At 38.6% G+C, this 25,159-nt stretch overlaps 1 protein-coding gene across 15 annotated transcripts in view; it reads right to left on the reverse strand.

The window, feature by feature from the left end:
- Positions 1-16,862: 16,862 nt before the first annotated feature.
- The window catches only part of magi2a (membrane associated guanylate kinase, WW and PDZ domain containing 2a), a 287,991-nt gene continuing 279,694 nt past the window's right edge, over positions 16,863-25,159 (reverse strand). For 5 of the 15 annotated variants that reach the window (XM_048156798.1, XM_048156796.1, XM_048156799.1 and 2 more), the window contains one exon: positions 16,863-21,323. In XM_048156798.1, coding sequence (XP_048012755.1) covers positions 20,623-21,323 — 701 coding nt within the window. In that variant the 3' untranslated portion in view covers positions 16,863-20,622. Of the gene's footprint in view, positions 21,324-23,633; positions 23,745-25,159 lie in introns of all 15 variants that reach the window. The other 10 variants (XM_048156802.1, XM_048156804.1, XM_048156809.1 and 7 more) reach the window with 6 other exon arrangements.

Below are 25,159 nucleotides of genomic sequence, written 5' to 3' on the forward strand. Positions count from 1 at the left end.
ACTGGCCTCAGAAGGAATTACACGCATAGCAATGTGTCTTTCTATTTGTTCAATTAAGTCACGTAATCTTTTTGAAATGTATATTATTGGGATAAAATTTAATCTTGGCCTGATTATATTGCACTAAGATTGGTCTCTCTTACAAAAAAAATATTTTCACCCTAATCCAATCCAATATCTATTACATTAGTGGCACATGACATATTTATGATGGGATTATTTTTTAATTTATAAAATAAATTGAAATGTCACGTCTCATAAGTGGTATTCGGTCGCTATTTATCGGATTCCCCATACAAATGTCACGCAGTTATTAATGCCTATATTAATGTCAACAAGTAATTATTTCTCGTATTAGTGCTATACTTTAGGGATAAACGCGGCTAGTTGTCACACCTAGGCTCGTATTTCAGTGAATAGGCTACTTTTTAAGGTAGGGTTTTTGTTTTTTGAGGTCAATTGCTATATAGCCGACCTTAAAGACTTGGCTACAAAACAACTGAACAGTACTCTTATATTCCACTGACCCAATAGGCTAATGGAGCATGTTGTCACCTTATTATAAGCTTTTCAGATACATTTAACCAGCAAAAAGCGGCTAAATGATAAAAAATTAAAAAGACAAAGGCAAACCAATCGTCTGTGTAAATGTAAGGTTTGCCAGAAGAAGTAGCTAACAGTATTTTCTTCCCTAGCACAGCTAGAGTCAGCAAGACCAAAGAATTTCAGGTTGTAAGAGGAAGTTCAGTAGCAGGAGTCCTCTGTGTGATCTAAAACTTGAAAAGAAGCAGAGCATGACACACAACAAAAAATATGTCTCATACAGAAATAATTGTGAGTTTGCAAAGTCCACAGCTCAGTTCCACCGGAATGCTGTTGTGAGATCTAAAGCAGTCTGTTCCACCAAGACATTGACATTTACCGATGTTTTAAGAGGAATATATACCTCAGCATATATATACTATCGATAACACTAAAAAGTAATTTACAAATGCATAATAAGCAGTTATAACTGCATGAATAAAAAAGGATTTTAATGCAATACCCTCACATGTTATAAATGCTTAATATATTTATTCACATTCATTTAACTCAGTCAAAACCAGATTCCTGATTTATTTCATGATGCAGCAAAAAATACTATTATAGTGAGACCGAAGGGTGTTGTATTTGCGGTTTTCCCATTAATATCTCAAGACTGCCACTTTTCTTACTATGTCACTTACCAGAAGTTATTGTCTTAACCATGATACACTGCAAAAAGGTCATGATGTCTTTCCACAGCAGTGTATAAAACTGATTTCTTGTTATCAAGATGAAATTCAAACTTTATTTTGAAAATAAAAACAAAGAGCACAACCATAACTTGATGAGATATTAGTAATTTAATAAAAAAAAAAAATAATAATAATAATTCCAGTATTAGCTACCTGTAGGGGTGTAACAACACACCGATTCTTGATTTGGCATGAATCTAGAGGCTGGGAGTGAGGAAGTGTAGCGTCGCTCACTGCCAGGCTGTGCCCAGTGTGACCCAGAGGAAACTGTTCTTTCAATAAAAATTTGGGTACAGAAAATTTCGAAATTTTGCACCAGAAATAAACTCTTTTAATTAGAACAAAAGATTCTCTGCCCAGCCCTCCTCTGATGGAAGGAGTCCTCCTTATTCAGAGCAGTTCCCTCCATCTCTGGGTCGCCTGTCTCAGGGCTACTTTGACGGATGTTTGGAGGGTTTAGCGCCGGCCTGAGGAACGGGCTGTGTCGCCTTCCTGCGGGGTGCTCAACGTTGCAGTCAGGATGTTGTTTCTGGAGCAGGTGTAGAAGCTGAAGGGAGCGCCCTTGGTGACAAGCAGACTGAGGGCCAGCCTGGTGGCAGTTGTATTGTGCAGGGGCAAGATGTGTTTAATGGTCTGTCTGCTTTTGGACTTCCAAGAACTACTGGGTGAAGTCCTCGACAGTGTTGCTGAAGAGCCTGCCATGTGAGATGGAGGTTTCAAGAAAGCACACTTTGTCTGCATCCCCCATCTCAGCAAGGTTCAACCAGAGATGGTGGTTCCTGGACCACCAAGGTGGATTTCATCTGGACGAGGGCCTGTGCCATGACCTTGGTCGCCTAGAGAGCAAAGTCGGTCACTGTACGCAGTTTCTGCATCAACCCCAACTCAGAACTACCCTCATGGAGTTCTTTAAATGAAGGTAGTGAGAGTGGAGGAGGCTGTCAAGAGGCTTCAGGCAAAGGTGCCTTCCATGACTTCTGGATCTCCTCATGCACCTCTGGGAAGAAAGGCACTGGGGCAGCACACAGCTGTGAACCACACCCCACACCCCACACCCAGGAACCAATCGTCCAACTGAGAGCATTCAGGGCAAGGTGGAGGGTTCCACTAAAGCACGACGCCCGTGGCAGCACCGGAAAGCATGGCCGTCAACTCCGACTGAATCCGACTCAGCATGAGCGACCACCCCAAAGGGGCAAAGCTCAGCTTCATCTTCATCCATAGAGGACAATAGCCCACACTCTGATGCAGCTATCGACATCTGGTCCTCAGCCCCGAAAGACAACCGGGCTGGGTAATAGCAGAGGGGACTCTAGCCATCACGTGGAAGGAAAGTCCCCATGGTCATATTCTTGCAATGGACATGAAACATCCATGAACGCCGTCTCAGCATGCTTGTGACCCAGACTTGTGAGACAGCGATCATGGCTGTCAGACGAGGCCAGGAAATGACCAAATCCAGAAACATATGAACCGAAAGGCATCTTTAAAAAGACGCTCGCCGCCCGTACTTGCTCATTTGGGGAAAACGGCTCTTTTAGGCTAAAGTGTCCAGGGGGGAATTGCTGCACTTATCTGTGCAAAGACTGGTTGACAGTTGAGTCTGGATTTAAAAGTTCTAAGGCTAATTAACGATTGATTGATTTATTATTGTAGTACCTGACAGTGTCAAGTCTTATCAAAGACTATAAATGCTTCACTGTCAGAAAAAAAAGGGACGGTGCTGTCACTGGGGCTGTACCCTAAGGTACAAAAGTGAAAAGGTACATCTTTGTACCTTACTTACCCCTAAACGGTGCATATTAGGTACCTTAAAGGTACATATTAGTACTTTAAAAGTGCATATTTGTACCTTAAAGGTACATATACAGCCCCAGTGAGAGCACCGTACCTTTTTTTCTGACAGTGTTGGCTACTACTTATGTCAATGTCTTTTATGCAGCAGCAAAAGAATGGACTATTTTATATTTTGCATAGCCTAATGTTTTCTTTGTTGTCCTGTGTACATTTTATAATGCACATTTTTGCATTATGTTGCTATTTTAATTTGTGTAGGCGTAGCAAATTCAGACAAGTTTTTGAAGTTGTGTTTTAAGTTAAAATAGTTAAGCTTTTCCAAAGGGTCCAAGTTTCATAAAAAGCAGTGCCCTATTCATCAACAAACCGTTCTTTTCAATTAATCAGTTGAACCGATTCAAAGAACCAATCTGAACAATTTTTTTCACATGGACTGAATCAGTAATGTTACAAATAAAACTTGGTGGATATACGATTATAACTTGATTTTATTTCAGTTTTACGTAACATACAAAAGATTCAACAACTTTTTCAGACAATAGATGCAAATTAATTTTTGTATTGTTTAACAAGTCAAATATTTAGGTTTGAGTTAAACTTTTTTTATGCTTTTATTAGCTGAATTGTGGCTGCAACAAACTGAACGTGGACACATTTAAATACAACAGCCTTAAAAATAAAACATAACTGAAAGAAACATGACAAACAGCAATATACTGTAAGTGTAATTTTATTGGAACAGCAGAATGTCAGGGACGATGTGACGACGAAATTACATGATGTAAAACAAGTTCTGAATTGATTCACTTCTTTGAAATTAAGTTTGTTAGTTAAGATTTTCTTTAATTGTGATTGTGTAATTAAAAGTTCCTTTAAATGTGTTTTTGTACACTCCTTAAAACATTAATTAGCAAAATGACTAGCATCCTCATATTGATGTTGAATATATTAACAAAAGCTTGGTTGAATTTTCAGAATTTTCTTCATAAGCCCTTCCCCACCTCTTTCTCTTTCTCGTATCTTTTTTTTTATTTTTCAGCTTTATTATCTGAACACCCTCAGATCTCATCATCAGATTCAGCACTCATCCACCATGGGTCACTTAACCTCTGCATTACTGAGGAGGCTTTCTCTCCTGCTGGTCACCCAGAGTGTATTTGCCATGGTATTGTTTAATGCCACAGATCTTGGCATTTTCTTGGATAAGTAGCTGGATGATGGAGACTGGATGTTGGAGAGACAGCGAGGCAAGAGGGACATCACTGCCAGTAACATGCAGGCCATCCTGGACCTTCACAACAAACTTCGAGGGCTTTAAATGTGGAATACGTGGTAAAACGTCTCTACTCTACTAAAAATGATAATGTATGGCGAATAACATGTATTATGAATAATTATCCACTTAAATTGTGCTTTGGTTTAGGTGATAGTGTACACAATACAACTTTGCAAACTATTTTGCATTAAATTGTTTTTGTATCAGCTGTTATCTTTTTGGCTATGGTATTGCAGAGAATTATGCCATGACTGTGTTTCATTATAAAGGTAACTATATTTTGGATTCATTCAGCTATATTTATTTTTATTTTTTTTATTGGTTATTGATTTGTTTTAAATAATTGTTCAACATTTTTTGGCTTCCTAGGGTGTGGCCTGTGTCCCACCCACCACGACCTTACAGGACACACCCTAGTCCTAACTCTAAGTGCTCACTTGAGGTGAACTGACAGCTTTGCCAAAATATCCAACTGGTCAAGGTGTGTAATGTTCAGAGTGCGCTCTTGGTCCATTGGTAGTTGTCCCGCACATCGTTAAGTGGCACAACTTACCTACTTCCCTGACCTGAAAAGGCAGCTTTTCCCTAATTGTACAGGTGGTTAAGGGGTTTCTGGATGCAGACTACAACAGACTGCACTTTTGGCATGTAGCTGGTCAGTCCCGCCCAGAATGCTGCACCAGAGCTAGGAACCAATACGACAAAAAGGCGAATTCACCACAGATTTTGTATTTTAAAATAATCATATATGGGCATTAGTTTTGCTTTGTCATTGGAAAGTGTGTTTGACTGTGTTTCATATTAAATGTAACTATATTTTGAATTTCATTTAGCATTTTTTAAATAATTGTTTGTCATTTTTTTGGTAACCTATGGTGTGGCCTGTGTCCCACCCACCACAACCTTACAGAACACATCCTTGTCCTAACTCTAAGTGCTCACTTAGGCCGTGTGTCCACCAAAGCGTTTTTTCCAGCTGCTAGCGTACTTTTTCAATTGTTTTCAATGGGAATGCCACGTTTTTTAAATGCAAGGAGCGTAACGAGGCGCTGATGTCTTTTTCACGCTCAAGTGCTGAGAGTTCGGTGTTTTTTACCGGTTGCCTTGAGTTGAAGAATGTTCAACTTTGAGTAAAACGCTGCGCTCATCACTGTCACTTTTTAGCCAGCCGTCAAATCAGAGTGAAGGAGCCAACTGTCACAACATTATTGCTGTACAACAACATCAACAAGCAGAGAACGGAACAAAATGGATAAGAAATTAATATTGCTGTTCTCCGAAAATACATAGCAAGTAATTTCACATTGTGTCAACATTTTTAGTCTGAAACAAATTCCTGCAAAATCAGTTATAAGTAAGAGTGCCGCGGATATTCTGTATCATAGCAACAAAGCGTCTCAACTGAAAAAAAATGCTGCGCAGCTGAAACACTCTCAGGCGCTCACATATAGGCGTTTTAAGCAGAGCGCCTAGCATTTACAGCTGGCTAAAAACGCTTTGGTGGACACACGGCCTTAGGGTGAAATGACAGCTTTGCTAAAATATGAATGAATGAGGCATTTATATAGCACTGTCATATGTACTATTGTACACCCAATGCGCTTTACAATCATATCAGGGGTCTCTTCTCATCCACCACCAGTGTGCAGCATCCACTTGGATGATGCGACGGCAGCCACAGTACATCAGCACATGTGCCCTCACCACATACCGGCTGTAGGTGGAGAGGAGAGAGAGTGATAGAGGCAATTCAATGGATGGGGATTATTAGGAGGCCATGACTGGTAAGGGCCAATGGAGGGAATATGGCCAGGACACCGGGGTTACTCACCTACTCTTTACGAGAAGTGCCATGGGATTTTTAATGACCACAGAGAGTCAAGACCTCGGTTTAACGTCTCATCCGAAGGACGGTGCTTGTTTACAGTACAGTGTCCCTGTCACTATAACTCTCTGACCAGGAGGTCTCCCATCCAGGTACTAACCAGGCTCTGCCCTGCTTAGCTTCAGTGGGCAACCAGTCTTGGGCTACAGGGTGATATGGCTGCTGGCCAAGGTGTGTAATGCGCAGAGTGAGATCTTGGTCCATTGCTAGTTGTCCCACACATCATTCAGAGCCACAACTTCCCTACTTCCCTGACCTGAAAGGGCAGCTTTTCCCTAATTGTACAGATGGTTAAGGGGTTTCTGGATGCAGACTACAACAGACTGCGCTTTTGGCATGTAGCTGGTCAGTCCCGCCCAGAGTGCTGCACCAGAGCTAGGAACCAATACGACAAAAAGGCTAATTCATTACAGATTTTGTATTTTAAAATAATCATATATGGGCATTGGTTTTGCTTTGTCATTGGAAAATGTGTTTGACTGCGTTTCATTATAAATGTAACTATATTTCAAATTTCATTTAGATTTTGTTTTAAAGAATTGTTTGTCGCTTTTTTTGGCAACCTAGGGTGTGGCCTGTGTCCCACCCACCACAACCTTACAGGACACACCCTAGTCCTAACTCTAAGTGCTCACTTGGGGTGAAATGACAGCTTTGCCAAAATATCCAACTGACCAAGGTGTGTAATGTGCAGAGTGCGCTCTTGGTCTATTGCTAGTTGTCCCGCACACCATTCAGTGCCACAACTTCCCTACTTTCCTGACTTTTACAGGGCAGCTTTTCCCTAATTCTACAGGTGGTTAAGGGGTTTCTGGATGCAGAATTTTTAACTACCAAATCTGTGGTGAATTAGCCTTTTTGTCATATTGATTCCTAGCTCTTGTGCAGCACTCTGGGTGGGACTGACCAGCTATAAATTTAACTGGAGTTTGAATTTCAATTAGCTTTTTTTTTTTTTTTTTTTTTTATATTTTTTTGGCATTTTTTTGGCAACCTAGGGTGTGGCCTGTGTCCCACCCACCACAACCTTACAGGACACACCCTAGTCCTAACTCTAAGTGCTCACTTGAGGTGAACTGACAGCTTTGCCAAAATATCCAACTGGTCAAGGTGAGTAATGCTCAGAGTGCGCTCTTGGTCCATTGCTAGTTGTCCCACACATCATTCAGAGCCACAACTTCCCTACTTCCCTGACCTGAAAGGGCAGCTTTTCCCTAATTGTACAGATGGTTAAGGGGTTTCTGGATGCAGACTACAACAGACTGCGCTTTTGGCATGTAGCTGGTCAGTCCCGCCCAGAGTGCTGCACCAGAGCTAGGAACCAATACGACAAAAAGGCTAATTCATTACAGATTTTGTATTTTAAAATAATCATATATGGGCATTGGTTTTGCTTTGTCATTGGAAAATGTGTTTGACTGCGTTTCATTATAAATGTAACTATATTTCAAATTTCATTTAGATTTTGTTTTAAAGAATTGTTTGTCGCTTTTTTTGGCAACCTAGGGTGTGGCCTGTGTCCCACCCACCACAACCTTACAGGACACACCCTAGTCCTAACTCTAAGTGCTTACTTGGGGTGAAATGACAGCTTTGCCAAAATATCCAACTGACCAAGGTGTGTAATGTGCAGAGTGCGCTCTTGGTCTATTGCTAGTTGTCCCGCACACCATTCAGTGCCACAACTTCCCTACTTTCCTGACTTTTACAGGGCAGCTTTTCCCTAATTCTACAGGTGGTTAAGGGGTTTCTGGATGCAGAATTTTTAACTACCAAATCTGTGGTGAATTAGCCTTTTTGTCATATTGATTCCTAGCTCTTGTGCAGCACTCTGGGTGGGACTGACCAGCTATAAATTTAACTGGAGTTTGAATTTCAATTAGCTTTTTTTTTTTTTTTTTTTGTCATTTTTTTGTCATTTTTTTGGCAACCTAGGGTGTGGCCTGTGTCCCACCCACCACAACCTTACAGGACACACCCTAGTCCTAACTCTAAGTGCTCACTTGAGGTGAACTGACAGCTTTGCCAAAATATCCAACTGGTCAAGGTGAGTAATGCTCAGAGTGCGCTCTTGGTCCATTGCTAGTTGTCCCGCACATCGTTAAGTGCCACGACTTCCCTACTTCCCTGAACGGAAAGGGCAGCTTTTCCCTAATTGGACAGATGGTTAAGGGGTTTCTGGATGCAGATTACAACAGACTGCACTTTTGGCATGTAGCTGGTCAGTCCCACCCAGAATGCTGCACCAGAGCTAGGAACCAATACGACAAAAAGGCTAATTCATCACAGATTTGGTATTTTAAAACATTTATATCTGGGCATTAGTTTTGCTAAGTCATTGGAAAATGTGTTTGACTGTGTTACATATTAAATGGAACTATATTTCGAATTTCATTTAGCTTTTTTGTAAATAATTGTTTGTCATTTTTTTTGGTAATCTAGGGTGTGGCCTGTGTCCCACCCACCACGACCTTACAGTATACACCCTAGTCCTAACTCTAAGTGCTCACATGGGGTGAACTGACAGCTTTGCTAAAATATGAATGAATGAGGCATTTATATAGCACTGTCATATGTACTACTGTACACCCAAAGCGCTTTACAATCATATCAGGGGTCTCTCCTCATCCACCACCAGTGTGCAGCATCCACTTGGATGATGCGACGGCAGCCACAGTACAACAGCGCCAGTGCCCTCACAACATACCAGCTGTAGGTGAAGAGGAGAGAGAGTGATAGAGGCAATTCAATGGATGGGGATTATTAGGAGGCCATGACTGGTAAGGGCCAATGGAGGGAATTTGGCCAGGACACCGGGGTTACACCCCTACTCTTTACGAGAAGTGCCATGGGATTTTTAATGACCACAGAGAGTCAAGACCTTGGTTTAACGTCTCATCCGAAGGACGGTGCTTGTTTACAGTACAGTGTCCCAGTCACTATACTGGGGCATTAGGATCCACACAGACCATAGGGTTAGTACCCCCTGCTGGCCTCACTAACACCTCTTCCAACAGCAACCTAGTTTTCCCAGGAGGTAAGATAATTATATATGGGCGTTAGTTTTGCTTTGTCATTGGAAAATGTGTTTGACTGTGTTTCATTATAAATGTAACTATAGTTCGAATAAATAATTGTTTGTCGTTTTTTTGGCAACCTAGGGTGTGGCCTGTGTCCCACCCACCACGACCTTACAGGACACACCCTAGTCCTAACTCCAAGTGCTAACTTGGGGTGAAGTGACAACTTTGCCAAAATATCCAACTGGCCAAGGTGTGTAACGTTCAGAGTGCGCTCTTGGTCCATTGCTAGTTGTCCCACACATCGTTAAGTGCCACAACTTCCCTACTTCCCTGACCTGAATGGGCAGCTTTTCCCTAATTGTACAGGTGGTTATGGGTTTTCTGGATGCAGACTACAACAGACTGCGCTTTTGAAACGTAGCTGGTCATTCCCGCCCAGAGTGCTGCACCAGAGCTAGGAACCAATACGACAAAAAGGCCAATTCACCATAGATTTTGTATTTTAAAATAATTATATCTTGGCATTAGTTTTGCTTTGTCATTTGAAAATGTGTTTCATTGTGTTTCATTTTAAATGTAAATTTCAGATTTCAATATGCTTTTTTTTTTTTGGCAACCTAGGGTGTGTCCTGTGTCCCACCCACCACGACCTTACAGGACACACCATAGTCCTAACTCCATGTGCTCATGTGGGGTGAACTGACAGCTTTGACAGCTAAAAGGTGCAAATTTTTGAACAAAATTTACATAGTGTACCTTTAACTATAACTTATCTGGCAACTTTCACGTAGTGTACCTTTAACTATAACTTATCTGACAACTTACATAGTGTACCTTTAACTAAAGCTTATCTGATAACTTACATGTAGTGTACCTTTAACTACAACTTATCTGACAACTTACATAGTGTACCTTTAACTAAAGCTTATCTGACAACTTACACGTAGTGTACCTTTAACTACAACTTATCTGACAACTTACATGTAGTGTACCTTTAACAACAACTTATCTGATAACTTACACAGTGTACCTTTAACTACAACTTATCTGACAACTTACATGTAGTGTACCTTTAACTACAACTTATCTGATAACTTACATGTAGTGTACCTTTAACTACAACTTATCTGACAACTTACATGTAGTGTACATTTAACTACAACTTATCTGAGAACTTACATATAGTGCACCTTTAACTAAAGCTTATCTGGCAACTTACACATAGTGTACCTTTAACTACAACTTATCTGACAACATTCACGTAGTGTAATGTTACCTTTAACTACAACTTATATGACAACTTACATAGTGTTCCTTTAACTACAACTTATCTGACAACTTACATAGTGTACCTTTAACTAAAGCTTATCTGACAACTTACACGTAGTGTACCTTTAACTACAACTTATCTGATAAATTACATGTAGTGTACCTTTAACTAAAGCTTATCTGACAACTTACACATAGTGTACCTTTAACTACAACTTATCTGATAACTTACACGTAGTGTAACATTACCTTTAACTACAACTTATCTGACAACTTACATGTAGTGTACCTTTAACTACAACTTATCTGACAGCTTACATAGTGTACCATTAACTACAACTTATCTGACAGCTTACATAGTGTACCATTAACTACAACTTATCTGACAACTTACGTTGTGTACCTTTAACTACAACTTATCTGACAAAATACATGTAGTGTACCTTTAACTACAGCTTATCTGATAACTTACACGTAATGCACCTTTAACTAAAGCCTATCTGACAACTTACACGTAGTGTACCTTTAACTACAACTTATCTGACAAAATACATGTAGTGTACCTTTAACTACAGCTTTTCTGATAACTTACACGTAATGCACCTTTAACTAAAGCCTATCTGACAACTTACACGTAGTGTAACGTTAACTTTAACTACAACTTATCTGACAACTTACATAGTGTACGTTTAACTACAATTTATCTGACAACTTACACGTAGTGTACCTTTAACTACAACTTATCTGATAACTTACACGTAGTGTACCTTTAGCTACAACTTATCTGATAACTTACACGTAATGCACCTTTAACTAAAGCTTATCTGGTAACTTACACGTAGTGTACCTTTAACTACAACTTATCTGATAACTTACATGTAGTGTGCCTTTAACTACAGCTTATCTGACAACTTACATAGTGTACCTTTAACTACAACTTATCTGACAACTTACATGTAGTGTACCTTTAACTACAACTTATCTGATAACTTACACAGTGTACCTTTAACTAAAGCTTATCTGACAACTTACATGTAGTGTAACTTTAACTACAACTTATCTGATAACTTACACAGTGTACCTTTAACTACAACTTATCTGACAACTTACACGTAGTGTACCTTTAACTACAACTTATCTGACAAAATACAGTGTACCTTTAACTACAGCTTTTCTGATAACTTACACGTAATGCACCTTTAACTAAAGCCTATCTGACAACTTACACGTAGTGTAACGTTAACTTTAACTACAACTTATCTGACAACTTACATAGTGTACGTTTAACTACAATTTATCTGACAACTTACACGTAGTGTACCTTTAACTACAACTTATCTGATAACTTACACGTAGTGTACCTTTAGCTACAACTTATCTGATAACTTACACGTAATGCACCTTTAACTAAAGCTTATCTGGTAACTTACACGTAGTGTACCTTTAACTACAACTTATCTGATAACTTACATGTAGTGTGCCTTTAACTACAGCTTATCTGACAACTTACATAGTGTACCTTTAACTACAACTTATCTGACAACTTACATGTAGTGTACCTTTAACTACAACTTATCTGATAACTTACACAGTGTACCTTTAACTACAACTTATCTGACAACTTACACGTAGTGTACCTTTAACTAAAGCTTGTCTGACAACTTATTTGTCAAATCCTACTTGTTGGTGACTCTTCTGGCATCTGTTGTAGTCTCATGCCTGTTTGTCTTGTTAAGAGTAGAGATATTATTTTGCACTTTCCACTTGCCTGAAGCCCTCATTGTGCAAATCTGTGTGGCCAAGAAATCTAAATTCCAGTATGTCATAACAGTTGAAGAAAATAAAAAAAAATATGTGCTCAAAACTCAAGTTATAAGCACTTGTGAAAGTGATCCATATAAATACACCACGTTGAGAGACCGTCTCCAAATGAAGCAGCGAGCGAAACATTCTAAGCGTCTTCGTTATAAAGGCTTTATGCTGTGACGTCACATAGAAACAGGCCCCGCCCACAACTGGCGACAGAAACAATTAGCTCCTCCCCTGAGTGCGCTGGCTGTAAACAGTTCGCCGTGTTTATCTCCGCGCTGGAACATATTTGGGTAAGAAATTGGTACTAAAGTTATTCAAACAAGAGCAGTGAGTGATTTTCCGTTTTTGATTATCATTGTCAGAATAGATAGCAGCACCAATTAGGGCTGTGTTTCCCCCAAAAAGGCATTATTTAAGCTCACAATACTTAGAAACGCAGCCAAGGATGTGCTACAACACTGTATTTACATTTTTTTTTCTGTGTGCGTTTAAACTATGTCTTTAAAACGCATGAAAATAATACAAACTTTCATGAGTGGCCAATTCACCACCGCAATGTCACGTGAGCTGACCGCGATATGATAATTAAAAACAAACAGATGTTTTTGGCGGATTGATTTTCCAGCTTCATACATTACAAAAATATGAACGTATTAGTAAATATATATTAAGCAACAACCTAAAACCGGCCTGTGTACACCTGCTAAAGTAAACTTTCATTTTTTTTTTTTTTTTTTGGTAAAACTATTATATAACATTTTCAAATGTATTTTAAACATGGTCTCCCCCGCTATTTAGGCAAAACGTGACAAGCGTCACTCTCTGTTGACATATTTTTTTGTGGTCAGTCTAAAAAATAGAATTGTTTGCTGTTTGAGACCTGAAGAAAGTTGCTAAAAATGATAAGACATTTTTATTGTTGGCCACTGTTATCCTCTGTATCATTCATTGCTGTCTGCTGTGTGTTGTCTTTCTATCTGTCTGTCTGTGGTCAAATATAGATCTTGTCTTTTGTAAAGGCTGAATCCAGTATCCGACACCTGATTTGTCTGGGTGAAGTGTTCTCCCTCAGCCACAAACATGAAATATATGGTAAGTCACTACAGCAATCATCGTTTTAACGTATAATGCAGTCCAGAGCCGTTGAAAAACAGTCAAAACACTTTATGACATCAAATCTGAATTGCTGAACTGAAATACTTTGCAATTTCAGAAGTGTTTCAATAGAACCATGATGGGTTATTTTGGTATTTCTATATTTTGCTGGCATAATCAAAGGGTATTGGAGTCAGTGAACAATCAAATGTCTGTCTTGCCCCAGACTTTAAGTTATTCTACAATTTTTTTTTTACAAAATCAAAAAGCCTTGTTCTTTGTGGGACTCTTTAGGAAGACTTGGAGTCTGCATGGGTCTTTGGGTCAGATGTTGCAGTTGCTTCATTAAGGTTTGTACCTTAAAGGGTTAGTTCACCCAAAAATGAAAATAATGTCATTTATTATTCACTCTCATGCGGTTTGACAACAGCGTGTCAAACCGCCAAACTGCTGAAATCACGTGACTTTGGCGCTCCGAATCGCGGATTCGACACACTGATTCATTTATGCTCCGAAGCCTCCTGAAGGTGTGTTTTGAAATCGCCATCACTAAATAATTCGTTATTTTGTTTTTTTTTTGGCACACCAAAAATATTCTCATCGCTTTATAATATTAATATTGAACCACTGTGCTCACATGAACTGATTTTAATATGTTTTTAGTACCTTTATGGATCTTGAGAGGGGAAATGCCATTGCTGGCTATGCAGGCCTCACGGAGCCATTGGATTTCAACAAAAATATCTCAGTTTGCATTCCGAAGATTAACGAAGGTGAGTAATAAATGACAGAATTTTCATTTTTGGGTGAACTAACCCTTTAAGCTGGACATCACACTATTTTCTTCTAGAGCTGCTGTACAGCTTTGACACAATCTGCATTGTAAAAAGCACTATATAAATAAAGGTGACTTGATGAGCCAAACATACAGAATACAGATATTTATCTAGACCAACAACTTTTTGACATGACCTGTAAATTACCACAATATATAAATAACTAGTACCTTAGTGGGAAACAACTGACCTAAGTGCCGCGGCAGGAACGTTAACTTGAGCTCGTGAGAGAGTGTCATTCTCCACGATGACTGGCCGAGAAGACTTAAGGTGAGATTAGATTGAAGACATGCCTAATAACACAACGTTCATGTTCTACTTACATTCATGACGTAGAGGATCCACAGCTAGATCAATGAGTATAGAAGTCCTATGATTACAACAACCATCATTTGAAGTGTCACAAAATTCTGAAATTATCGTACATTATGTGATTTTTTTCATTATTGATCGTACATCGTACAGAGGTCAAAATTATCGTACGTCTGGCAACACTGCGATGAACTATTCTAATTACGAAAACTTCAGCATCTTCTTTCGAATAAAGACCGTTTAACCATTTCTGTTTACATGATTACAAATCGTGCAGCAGGAAATCAGTGCAGACCAACAATGAAGTAAAACACTCATAAAACACTTGCATTTTACTTGAATACTTTACACCATGTCAAGGTTTTATTTGACAGTATTTCAGTAAATATCATACAGTAAACAAGAGCTCTGCAAAAGTAAGTATATATCCATTGAGTTGCATTTCATAAAAATAGTAGCTCACTTACAGATTTTGTGACTAGGTCATAGTACATAGTGTCATATTTATAATTTTTAGCTGTACAGGGTGAACCACACTGTTTTTTTAAGTTCTACACAGTGATACAGAGCCCCTTTAGGGCATTGCGTTGCCGCCATGGCGCCACCGATAAATCAACTCAACTCATTAGGCTGAATCATTTCGGTAACGTCTCTTCCGCATTTGGCAAACTCGAGACAAATTAAATGGAAAAGCAGTGCCAAAGCACTGACACTATTCTCTCTTTTTAAACAAACTTGCTACTCTACAAAATGAAAACCCTAAGGCCAGAAACATAGCCTAAACAAGTATACAAATGCAAATGCTGCCAAGTACGCAAGCTAATCATTATTTTCTTGTTGTTTTCCAAAATATGTCAGAATTACGGAAGAGGATTAGGGCCAAGCAATAATAAAAAAATAAAACCATCTCGAGATTAAAGTTGTTAAATTACGAGAAAAAAATCATTAAATATCGAGAAAAAAGTCGAGATAAAATGTTGAGAATAAAGTCATTAAATTATGAGAAAAAAGTCATTAAATATCGAGAACAAATTCGTTAAATTACGAGAAAAATGTCATTAAATTTCAAGAATAAAGTCGAGATAAAATGAGAATAAACTCATTAAATTATGAGAATAAAGTCATTAAATTACGAGAAAAAAGTCGTTAAAATATGAGAACAAATTCGTAATTTAACGAATTTGTTCTCGTAATTTAACGACTTTTTTCTCATAATTTAATGACTTTATTCTCAACTTTTTTCTCAAAATTTAACGACATTTTTCTCATAATTTAACGAATTTATTCTCGTAATTTAACAACTTTTTTCTCGTAATTTAATGACTTTATTCTCAACATTTTATCTCGACTTTTTTCTCTAAATTTAACGAGTTTTTTCTCTAAATTTAACGAGTTTATTCTCAACATTTTATCTCGATTTTTTCTCGAAATTTAACAAGTTTTTTCTCGTAATTTAACGAGTTTATTCTCAACATTTTATCTCGACATTTTTCTCGAAATTTAACGAGTTCTTTCTCGTAATTTAATTACTTTATTCTCAACATTTTATCTCGACTTTTTTCTCGAAATTTAACGAGTTTTTTCTCGTAATTTAACGAGTTTATTCTCAACATTTTATCTAGACTTTTTTCTCGAAATTTAACGAATTTTTTCTCGAAATTTAACAACTTTAATCTCGAGATGGTTTTATTTTTTTATTATTGCTTGGCCCTAATCCTCTTCCGTACAGAATGCAATTCATAACATGACGTGTTTTCTTAACGCGGTATTAGCATCAGGAAATTAGCGTCAGTTGACCAAAAGTTTAAGGTCAGCTTTTGAAGTTCATTCGACATGTTAATAGCTAGCTAATTGAATGAATGTGTAGTCATCAAATTTTCATGGACAAAAAAGCTTCATTGTCTATTATAATTAGTGTAGCGATGTATGAAGCACAGCTCACACAGACGTCACTTTGAAAGCAAGCAGCTAGACAAACACAGCAAAACCACGATCGATCAACTTGATTGAACCTGTTGAGGAAATCTTTCGCCAGCACACAGCAAATTCCAGATTTCTATTGAAATGACGTAAATCATGCGCACGTTTCAGACGGAACATGTGTGCTCGATTTAGTAAATCGAGGGAACGAATTAGTAAATCTTGCACACAATGCGGGGCTCCGTAAAGATGTACAAATGAGCTAGCCAAATATTTGCGTAGGCCTACTTGCGCAGAGTATATCTCTGGCCTTAAGATTCTTTGTTCCTAATTCGTAAAACTCCAATTATTTTGTACTTTAAACCAAGCTCCTGTCTAACACTAGGGAGAGATTTTAAAGCGTTTGTAGTGATCCAGCTCATTCTTATGCACGCACAATCTTTGCTGGTACTCTATGGAAAATACATTTGCTTTGACAATGTCTGTCTGGGATTTCTAAGGTTGTATCACTCAGAAATTAATAGCCACTGAGGCACGCTCGCTTTTGGAGTGCTTCAATTAATTTGTCTTTATCAGAGAATTGTTAGCACTATCTTGTAATGACTAGATCATTGTCAGCTCTCCTTGTCATCCACAACAGTTGTCAAAGAGCATCAGTGGAACCAGTCATCGCTTTATGACTGTGGGAGATGAATATTGTAGAGACGATATTATGACAATGGATAGAACGGATGAGGTCTTCTCTGGGGTCCTTTTAGATGGGAAGCGGAGTTGACATGTATATAATTATTAAAATTAATAAAATTATAAAAGAAGTGAGTAGTTGTACAAAATGTTTGACAGTATTGCAGGAAAAATACATAATGAAGCACCATTGGGTGTGTGATTTCTGTGTCATAAAATTGGTTGAACAATGAAGATACTCCCTCAAAATCATGCAATTGGTTGAGCCAATGCTATTTTGTTAGCCCAGTTTTGTAGTTTTGTTTGATGCCAAATCATCCAGTTGCACAGAAATTACCCATTCCACCTTAAAGTAATGCTGAAATGGTGTATTTATTAATGACAGTGACATTAATGGCAACATAACTCACAAAAATGCGAAATATTCAAATACACTGCAGGATAAGAATGTATAATGAGGCCCATATGTAACCTAAAGTTTGTTCGGTTACACTATAACATTCCTGATTACATTTTAAAGCCAGGTATTAAGTGCCCTTTCACATGACTCGCATCAACGTTCCCCAGTCCATTAAATTCTATGGATCAAGTTAGAGCAGGGATGGGCAACTTCGGTCCTGGAGGGACACTGCAGAGTTTAGCTTCAATCCTAATCAAAGAAACCTGAACAAGCTAATGTCTTCAGGATCACTAGAAAGCTAAAGGCAGTTGAGTTTTTATCAGGATTGGAGCTAAACTCTGCAGGACAGTGGCCCTCTAGGTATCCCATCCCTGAGCTAGAGTATCAAGTCTCATTCACGCCAAGAACTAAAGATAACTATAGCAATAAACTATGCTACATTGATGCACACAGCAATTCCACACCAACGGACAATAACGTTTTTTTTTTTTTTTAATATTATAAGCACACACTACAGTTTTGTCATCCACTGCTTTAAATTGCTTGAGCTCTTTAAAGTCAGGTGGATTCTGATTGGCTGTCAATGTATTTATCATTCATCAGCTGGAAAAAAAAAAAAAAAGTTCTGAAAGTGATTCCAATGATAGGCCTATCGCTCCTCTGTTTTGATGTGGATTTTCCTATTCTCATATTTCAACTTTGACCCCATTTACTGTTGTCATTTCAAAGCGTAGCCAAAGAAACCCTACATAAATTCCATTGGCTGAGACCTTTTAATGGTTTCTTTGAGTTTTCAGTTAGCCTTCGCTTAGCAAGATAACATCTTAGCTTTCTAGCTAAGCTAGTAGAGATTGAGAGACCATGTGTATATAGAATACATGAAGTTACAGTATCCCCAGCACAGCGTCAAAGGTAGATAATGACATTCGGAAAAAACAACACATGACAAAATAGCATTGGTCACCATTTTCATTTGCTCTCACAATTTGCTATTAGCAAGCTTGTAAAAATCACCCTTTTGTAAAGAGTGCAAAGAGCATGATGTTTTCACAACAAGCATGTTGAGAGGTGAGTTGAAGCCCTGACGTGAATCATGTGAAAGAGACTTACCATCACACAATATTTTATACTGGTATGTTAATAAACAAATCTTTATAGCAGGATTTTGAGAATTAACTTCCTCAGAAATATTCAATGAATATCATGGATGCACAGCATTTACTCTTAACAGTACTGCATTCTATATGTATATATGTCTATTTAAAGACAAAGTGCTCAACAAACATTTGAACTCCTCTCAGAGATATCATTAATAAATATCTGCACTTCTCTTAGAAGACTGCCAACTCTATTTCTATCTATGTACGAAAATAGCTTTCAATTTTATATTGATATATCTATACTGTGGACATAAACCAGCCTCTCAGTTGATCTAGACACCAATCAGCATTCAGAGATAGGGATACAGCAACATACTTATTCATTTCTGGTGTTACTGTTGCACAGTTTCAACAGAACTGGTCAAATTAATTTATAGCACCCTGCATTTTTTTTTTTTTTTTTGTCTTGATGTCGTTTCCTAGGATTCGGAGCTCAAATAAAGTGGTTGGCATAAGGCAGGTGTGTCCAATCCTGCTCCTGGAGAGCCAATGTACTGAATATTTTATCTCAAAACACTGGCCCACTGGAATATTTTATCTCTACCTGGCCCAAAACACTTACCTGGACATTTCTAGTAATTCCGAATACCTTGATTAGCAGGTCAGGTGTGTTTAATTAGGATTGGAGTTAAACTGCAGGACAGTGGCTCTCCAGGATTGGACACTCCTGGCATAAGGCACTCTGCCCTAATCAAAACTTTCTATATTTCATTGAAACCTTGGGCTCCTTCAAATTGCTTTGTTCATGTAGTCAAGTAAAGGGAGAATAGATTGAACCAAGAGAAGGTCAAAGCCCAATGGCTCCTTTCAGAAAGAGCAACTGACCAATCAGTGGTCTCAAGAGGTGCTCACACTGATAGCAATTTTCAGCAAGTCATTAATCATCAATGAGGGTTGGCGATTTTAAGTGACACAAGCGGCCGTTGCCATTGAGATCTTGAACTGGAGGTGGCAACTACCAATGTCAGTGAAGGTCATGTGATCTGTATCCTTTTACAGTTCGATATTGAGTTGAGTAGGAACACCTATAGCAACCACTTGAGTTTAAATCGCTGTCAGTGGGAACGCACCTTAAAGTTGAGTAGGAATGAATTCTAGATTACACTCTTCTAACTTACACTGTGTATGATGTCAGTACTCCAGTATGGGGTCACAATGGTGTATAAAGACCATATTTACAATATGTCTCACATATATGTAGTCATATAATATATCTATTTCTATATTCATTTTACCAACCCTTATACAGACATCTGCAGGTCAGTCTTTAAGGCAGAGTTCCATAGTCGAGTGTCCGCTCATATAGAATCTTTTTAATCATATTCATTCTTCAAATACACAAAAACTGTATGTCAGGTAACTCCTTCAGTATTCTTCATTTTTTATGAAAGTGTATAAAAATTGCTGTAGCCACCAGTGGTGGTTTAGAGTCAGTAAGTGGTTTTCTATGCATGTACATCTCTGAGTCTTGAGTGCTTTTCCCCAACAGTTCAAAACCAGTCTGGGTTTCTTTTAGCACGCTACATGCATCACTCATTCTACCGTGGTTCCATTTTTGGAGTGAATGCTTCCAGTTCTTAAGGTGGTGGGTGTCATATCTGTTAAAATAACTTAGAATAAAATATAAATAAAAAATGCTCTGTCTAGAAATGCATGGAAAGTTCTTTAGCGAGGATTGTGGGAGGGTGGTACCTAGTCATTTTTAAAACAGATCTCTACTAAGTAGAGCAAGCCTGTGAAAAGCAATCAAGCAGAGTCCAAGCCCAACCAGTCCCAAAAAAGGCAGATCATGGCCCAATGTTGGTCCAAGAGTTGACTGAAAGAAGTCAAGGCCAAAAGTAAGGTCTAAACTTGGGCCTAAGATTGGGGTGAGATGTTATCTGCTGATGGTGGAGGTGGCTGAGCGTAGGGTACTAGGTAGCTTGTCCGTACCAGGGATCTTCCAGGGCCCTGGGGATACTGTGGCCTTCCTGCCTGATGCACTGCTGCTGGTCTTGGAGTTGTGGCTGGGACGACTCTCTTGGCTCATTTGCCCTTTCTCTGGTTCCTTTGGTAGGGCTTTGAATGGCACCAGAGTTCCTTGTTGGTTGTTGCTACCATCTAGGCATCCGTTTCCCCCATTCATATTGGTGTCAGTTGGTAAAGTTTTGGGCGAGTCTCGCTTTCGAGATGGCGTGTTGCTCCTTTCCCTCCTGCGCTCCTTGGACTTCGCCCGGCTGCTTTTGTGGGATTTGGGCTCTCCTGCAAGTTCATCAAGGTATTGTTGCTGAACCTTCCCTCCACTAGAGCGACGGTTGGTCCTGCTGCCCTCCCTCTGCTTGGTCCCACCCCCAACTCCACCTGCCATGGCTGACCTCTTCCCCACACTGGTCTGCTCCAGAGCCCTACTCTCTGGGCCTCTAGGACCCTGGGAACAGTCTGGACCTGCTGCTTCCAAGGACAATGTATGAGGTGGGTCAGTGGGTGGGTTCACATGAGAAGAAGCTGATGGATTAGATAAGCTGTCGAGGGGTGGTGCTACTTCCGACAGACTTGGGGAGGCTGTAGTGTGAGCATCCCATGGGGCGGGACTATCTGCTGGGGAAACATGACAACAGTTATATCAAGAGAAAGAAGCACAAATGGAAATACACTCACACACCAGAATTAAAAAAATAGTGGAACCAAATCTAACACTGGCAAAGAGGTGCTAACTAACGAACATGAACCACACAAATCGTAATTTTTTTTCCACCAAACCAGTTCAGGGCAAACCCCACCCTGCAAGAAAAGTTCAGAAATATCATGGATCCGATTGCAACAAACAGTAATGCTATCTACAGTACCAATGCTATGATGATAGGTTAAGGTTAGGATTTAGATTGGGGTTAGGAAATAGTATTTGTTTCAGTGTTATGTCGACACTGAGATTGTCATGACCAATATGCGTTAGAATCAGCTGTGTGGCGGGGTTTGCGCTGAACCGGTTTGGGAAAAAAAAAAATAAATCACACGAACCACACTAACAAAAAAGTACCAAAAAGTACAATGGTATTACCATTGTTTTTTTGGCACATGGTACAATGAAAATGCTATGGGATTAGGACCTGTATTATGATAATTCCATAAAGTATGTTTGAAGTTTGTTGAAGTAAAATACAGTACCATGGTAAATATCAAAGTACTATGGTATTACCAACTGATAATATCAGTGCATCATGGAATTGACACTTTTTATAAGGACACAGAGCACTCTATTACATTGTTTACATACCATACAAAACCAGCTTCCTTTACTGACAGGAAATGTGATAGTTTTCAGCCAATAAACCAGTTTCATATGTGTCTACTGGGTGTGGAATAATCAGGTTTCCCCATTGTCTTCTCCTCATATCCGCCTCCCCACACACACACATCACTTCATACCGAGATGCTTATATTGGAGTGACACCCACAATCCACAACCACAACCCAAACTGAAAGAGGGTCACCAACCTTAATATTCTCATTATACATCTCTAATCCTACCTGTCACCGCATATATTGCAGGATACACTGAGGACTGCTCAGCTTTATACCAACCTATGCAACACAGATGCACCCAGGCGGCCATTTTAAGGTGTGCTAACAGACAAATTGGCTGGGAATTCATTTCAACAGAAGAAAACAAACACTTAAAACAATATTGCTTTATCATCAAGCTTCAAGTACAGAGAAATATAGCAAGGGTAAACAATAATGTATCATTGTGTCTCTGTGCTAGCTTTTTCTTACTCTACTGGGGTAAATTTTCTCTCATTTATATGGCCCAGGTGCAGCAGAAATCACTAGCCTATAGAGGAAAAAGATGAATCCAAGCTCATAAAGGGTTCTTCACTGTGAAATAGAAGACAGGTATGGAATATAAAACCATAGAGGCTGACACAACCATCTCATGATGACTGTATTTCAGCTAGGCTTTTGTGGCGCCACAGAGATCGCAGTGGGATACTAAACGCATGAGAAGAGATGGCCGAGTTTGAGTGGAATTCAAAGGCAAGTGCACACAGGGTTGTTTCAGTGGCTTCATAGGCATTAAGTTTTCATCACAATGGAGATTCAGTTACAAAAATGTTAAGTTTATGTGCGTCCAAAACAGGGATGGCCCCTTTAGGACTGAAGTTGCTCATCCCTGGTCTAAGAGTAGATCTGCTGCGACTCTTTCAATGCCAAATGTATTAAACGACAAGAAAAACAGAGAGATCTCATAGCTACAATAAACTTAGTAAACTGTAAGTTTATGAAAACGTAATAATATTAGCTGGTGATATAAAATTAATCAATGTTATTATCGCAATGATTTTAATGCACTTTTTATTACACCATTAATTGTCCTAAAGACCACAGTGGTAGGCAAGTTTTTCTTGTGCTACAACTTGTAAGTACTAGAGCGCTAAAACAGAGATAATTTAAGTAGCATCTCTGATTTAAACTTCATTTAAACTTCATTAAAGTGTTCAATGATTTGTGTCATCACTAAAAAAGTTCTGTAGCACTGCATATTTGAACATTTTTAGTAAAATATATGCAGGTAAAATGGGTGTTTATTACCATTTATAATTACATTGCAAAACAAAATATATAGTGCAAAATAAAATGACAAAATATTCATCACTGTGTTGTTCATTTACTAAAAACATGATAATTTTTAACTAGATTTTTACCTGGCAACAATGGCTAATTTAGATAGAAATATAAAATCTACATGCTATCATACACATAAAAAATAAATAATATATAAACACACACACACACACACACACACAAAGAAAAATCACAAAAGAGAGTACAACTAACCAATCCAAACCACAGCACTCCAAGAAAGAATGATGGACTGGTGTGTTAGAACGCATGCACTCTATTACAAACCGTGTCTTTAGGATGGCCCATTAGGAAGAAATAGGGGGAGCCATGGTTGTCACTTTTCATGCACATGGAGAGACTGGAAGGTACCATTCCTATAAGAGGCGAAGTAACAACCTAGACCAATCATTAGGGTTAGAACAGCAGCCACAGGCTAAGACAGTATTAAGATCAGTGCTGAGATAGTATTCAGTGAGGAAACTTGAGAAAGAAAGTGAGAATTATTCATTAACAGCCAATAACATTGATGAAATAGAAGAAGAATAGCTACACCTGCATTAATACCAAGAGCATGCTGTCAAAGTGTTGTGTTAGCAGGAAAATGGAAGGGTTTTAATGTATTACAAAAATCATTTTGGGGTTATTATTAAATATTAGTGTACAAGAGAATGATTTTTCTCCATCGCTTTGGCTCTTGAATGAGTTCCGAAGTTCAGATCTTGTATCTTGTTCTTACCAGATTTTAATTTCTTAATAATTTTATTCAAGTTGTACATGTTTTTGTGCAAAAGAGTATGTAAAATTGTATACAATTTGCACAATAACTAAATGTACAAGACTTGCTGATCAAGACTGATGAGATGATTCTCAGTGAAACTGTCATTCTCATTCATACAGACATTCTTTCATCATGTGAGCCATCACATGCAAAAGGATCCATTATCAGATATCATGTATATTCCATAAATAGGCCTATCTATTACATGTAACCATGCTACAAAATAAATGTACTGTATTCATACAACTGTTCATCTACAACCCGAATTCCGAAAATGTTGGGACGTTTTTTTAAATTTGAATAAAATGAAAACTTAAAGACTTTCGAATCACACAAGCCAATATTTTATTCACAATAAAACATAGATAACATAACAAATGTTTAAACAGAAATTTTAAACTGAGAACATTTTATGCACAAAATGAGCTAATTTCAAATTTGATCCATGCTACAATTCTCAAAATAGTTGGGAGGGGGGCATGTTTACCATGGTGTAGCATCTCCTCTTCTTTGCAAAACAGCATGAAGACGTCATCGAGGTTAGAGCCCGACCGATATATCGGCCGGCCGATATTATCGGCCGATATGAGCTAATTGCATTTAAATCGGCATCGGCGTTTATAACGGCCGATGAAACATGAGAAACAGAGTCTCATGCTTCACTCATGTTATGAGTGTTGCATAGTTTGCCCACCAGAGGGAGCTCTGCAACTCCCCAGTTGACAACAGCACCAGAAATCCACTACAGAAAAAAGCTATCAGCCGAGCCACGGAGATGTACTCTTTTGACAGTGAGTCTGTCGTTCGTCATGTGAAATGATTGTAGATTTAGTTCATACACTGTATATAAAAACAGTGTGGTAGTTCTAGCTAACGGTCCTATCATTATCACTTCTAAATATTCTGTAACATCACTTACAGCCGCTAATGCATTGCTATATTAGATTAGCCACAAAGCTAATAACGTTACCATGTTTATCAGTGGAAGAGCGCGAACGTTAATAAGAGGTCAAACTATAACGTTAGTGTTTAA

This window comes from Megalobrama amblycephala, linkage group LG14, assembly GCF_018812025.1.
Source record: "Megalobrama amblycephala isolate DHTTF-2021 linkage group LG14, ASM1881202v1, whole genome shotgun sequence".
Lineage (NCBI taxonomy): Eukaryota > Metazoa > Chordata > Actinopteri > Cypriniformes > Xenocyprididae > Megalobrama > Megalobrama amblycephala.